Source organism: Sinocyclocheilus rhinocerous, unplaced genomic scaffold (assembly GCF_001515625.1).
Source record: "Sinocyclocheilus rhinocerous isolate Xijiao unplaced genomic scaffold, SAMN03320098_v1.1 scaffold1204, whole genome shotgun sequence".
In the NCBI taxonomy this organism is placed as follows: domain Eukaryota; kingdom Metazoa; phylum Chordata; class Actinopteri; order Cypriniformes; family Cyprinidae; genus Sinocyclocheilus; species Sinocyclocheilus rhinocerous.
Genome location: NW_015654935.1, coordinates 619,825 through 622,157, shown reverse-complemented (window position 1 = coordinate 622,157; position 2,333 = coordinate 619,825). Strand labels below are relative to the sequence as shown.

Below are 2,333 nucleotides of genomic sequence, written 5' to 3'. Positions count from 1 at the left end.
CACAAAAAAAAAAAAAAAAAAATGAGTCAAGGGCAGATTCCTTCCTGGCAATATGACGCCCTCCATATGGAAGCCATTGACTGTCTCATGTCTGATGATGTCATAGCAAGAGGCCAGGTCTCTAATGAGGCACATACAGAGAGAGAAACACTGGCATTCCCAGAAACAAGGGCCATAGTTTTATTTAGAGAGTCAGGAAGTGACTGTACATACACGTGTTGCATGTTCACCCCTTGTGTTTCTCTCTGCCAGGTGAGTTACGTTGAGGGCACTGCTTTGGTCATAGGTTTTGAGGACCCCATGGTACGTACGGACGACACCCCGGTCAAGCGCTGTCTACAGACCAAATGGCCCTACATCGAGCTCCTGTGGACCACAGAAAGGTCGCCCTCCCTCAATTAACCTTTATGTCTCACCTTTCACCTGCCAAGCTCTGGCTACACAACCCGCTGACTTCAGGAACGCTCATAGGACTCCTCACTCTCTCTGCGCTACATTTAGGAGGCCAACACGGGGGCCTGAAGTTCAAATGAGAGACGATGCTCTTCGCCTGGCACTCACACAAAGCCTCTTGTTTGCTTTTTTACACATCTCAACCGGCTTGATTATTGGGCTAATTTTGTTTAAAGCCCTGGAGTTGAACAAAAAAGGTGTTTGTTTTTTTGTTTTTTCTAAATTATGTTGCTTTCTGTTGCCATCTGTTGTGAATACCAAATGTATTTGCTTTTGCAGGTGTTCATATTATTTTTGTTAACTTTCTACATGATTTTGTTTACTGGTCTGAAATGAAAAATCTTTGAATTAGCACACCAAATGTGATGATCTTATGAGTAATTTATGAAATTGTTAATATATATATATTTTTTTGTTGTTGTTTTTTTTTCATTTGAAGTTTCATTGTTAGTAGTTGTAAATATTTAAGGGATCATTTGACCAAAGCCTCTGGTTGGACATAAAGTATTTGTGTTTGTCAGTGGTCAGCTGAGGAGCTGCCATGTTCTGCAGCGCTCGGCCCTGAGAGGAAGTCTGTTTAGACAGGTTTACAAAAGAATGCACTACAACCACATGCTGGGCACCAAACATCAGTGGGAAAATAGGGCAATTTTAGTATTTAAACTTTGAAGCTACAACCCTCCAGGAGGGAATCTGGAATGACAGGAGGGATTCTCTGCATGAGAGACAAGAAGAATAACACTGACAAATGCTCACACTTTATTTATTCTGATCCTGATGGTTCACTAAAATAAACACTTTTGCTCTTCATGTCTGGACTGTAACACTACAGTTTGTCTTGTATAAGATGAAATGGCCCTGACTAAAAGATAAGTGAAAGGATTTCTAGCACTTTATTTTTTTTAATTCACTGAAAAACTAATCGTGTCAATCAGAACGTCTTTCATGTTTTCTTATGCTGTCAGTAGAGGAAGCTGTAGCAGATCCTGGCATAGAGCGACAGCGTTAGGAACATTAGGCTACACCTGCAGATCGGATGGGAAAAAAATGTTGCATGTGACTTGAACTCACTACTTCCTGACAGTAACTGTCTACTACAGGAAAATTGCTATTTTGCTGTAGCCAAAATTTCGTCACAGATTAGGTAAGTAAAATAGGCAAGTAGGTGCTATGTTTGATGATAGATTTTTACCACTATTCTTTTAATGTAATTTGTTTAGCTATTTTTTTATTATAATGTATAATGAAATGTATATAAATGTTAATATATTAACAAATATTTAATATAAATATTAATAATATAAATATTTTTACTAACCATTCTAACCCTTGTTGTTTTAAATTACATTTTTATCCATACTTGAATAAATTTTAAATGCATGCTTGAATATAAATATATATGAAAATATATGTGTGTGTAAAGTATAACATATAAATGTATAAATAAATATGTAAAAAAATAATTAAATCTATAAATAAATATTACAAATAGTATTGCAAATTACACAAATTCCATTAAAAGAATAGTGTAGTCTGACATGGCCTGCCCATATTTTATTTTTTGCATATATTTACGCATATATTCAAGTATGGATAACTTTCTTTTTTTTTTCACGTTTTCCAACCATTCTCTCTTGCTCTTAAATGAAGCGATTGAAAGAATATCATCATCCTCTACATCAGTGGTTCTCAACCAGGGTGCCATAAGATGACTTAAAATGATATAAATTCATTTATATTAAAATAATTGAAATGCAAAAAAATCTAAATGTTAATTTTTTGTTATTATTATTAACTATTGTTTTATTACATAACATACAGTTTACACTTCTAGTCTGGAATCACAAAAATTGTGGTTATTTTTTTTTTTTTTTTTTAAA

At 34.8% G+C, this 2,333-nt stretch overlaps 1 protein-coding gene across 1 annotated transcript in view; it reads left to right on the top strand.

Moving 5' to 3' along the window:
• Positions 1–1,323, top strand: part of LOC107717794 (protein FAM188A) — a 51,702-nt gene extending 50,379 nt beyond the window's left edge. Inside the window, exon 15 of the mRNA XM_016524665.1 lies at positions 253–1,323. Within this exon, the coding sequence (XP_016380151.1) occupies positions 253–402 (150 nt within the window). The 3' untranslated portion in view covers positions 403–1,323. The remainder of the gene's footprint in view (positions 1–252) is intronic.
• The last annotated feature ends 1,010 nt before the right edge of the window (positions 1,324–2,333 follow it).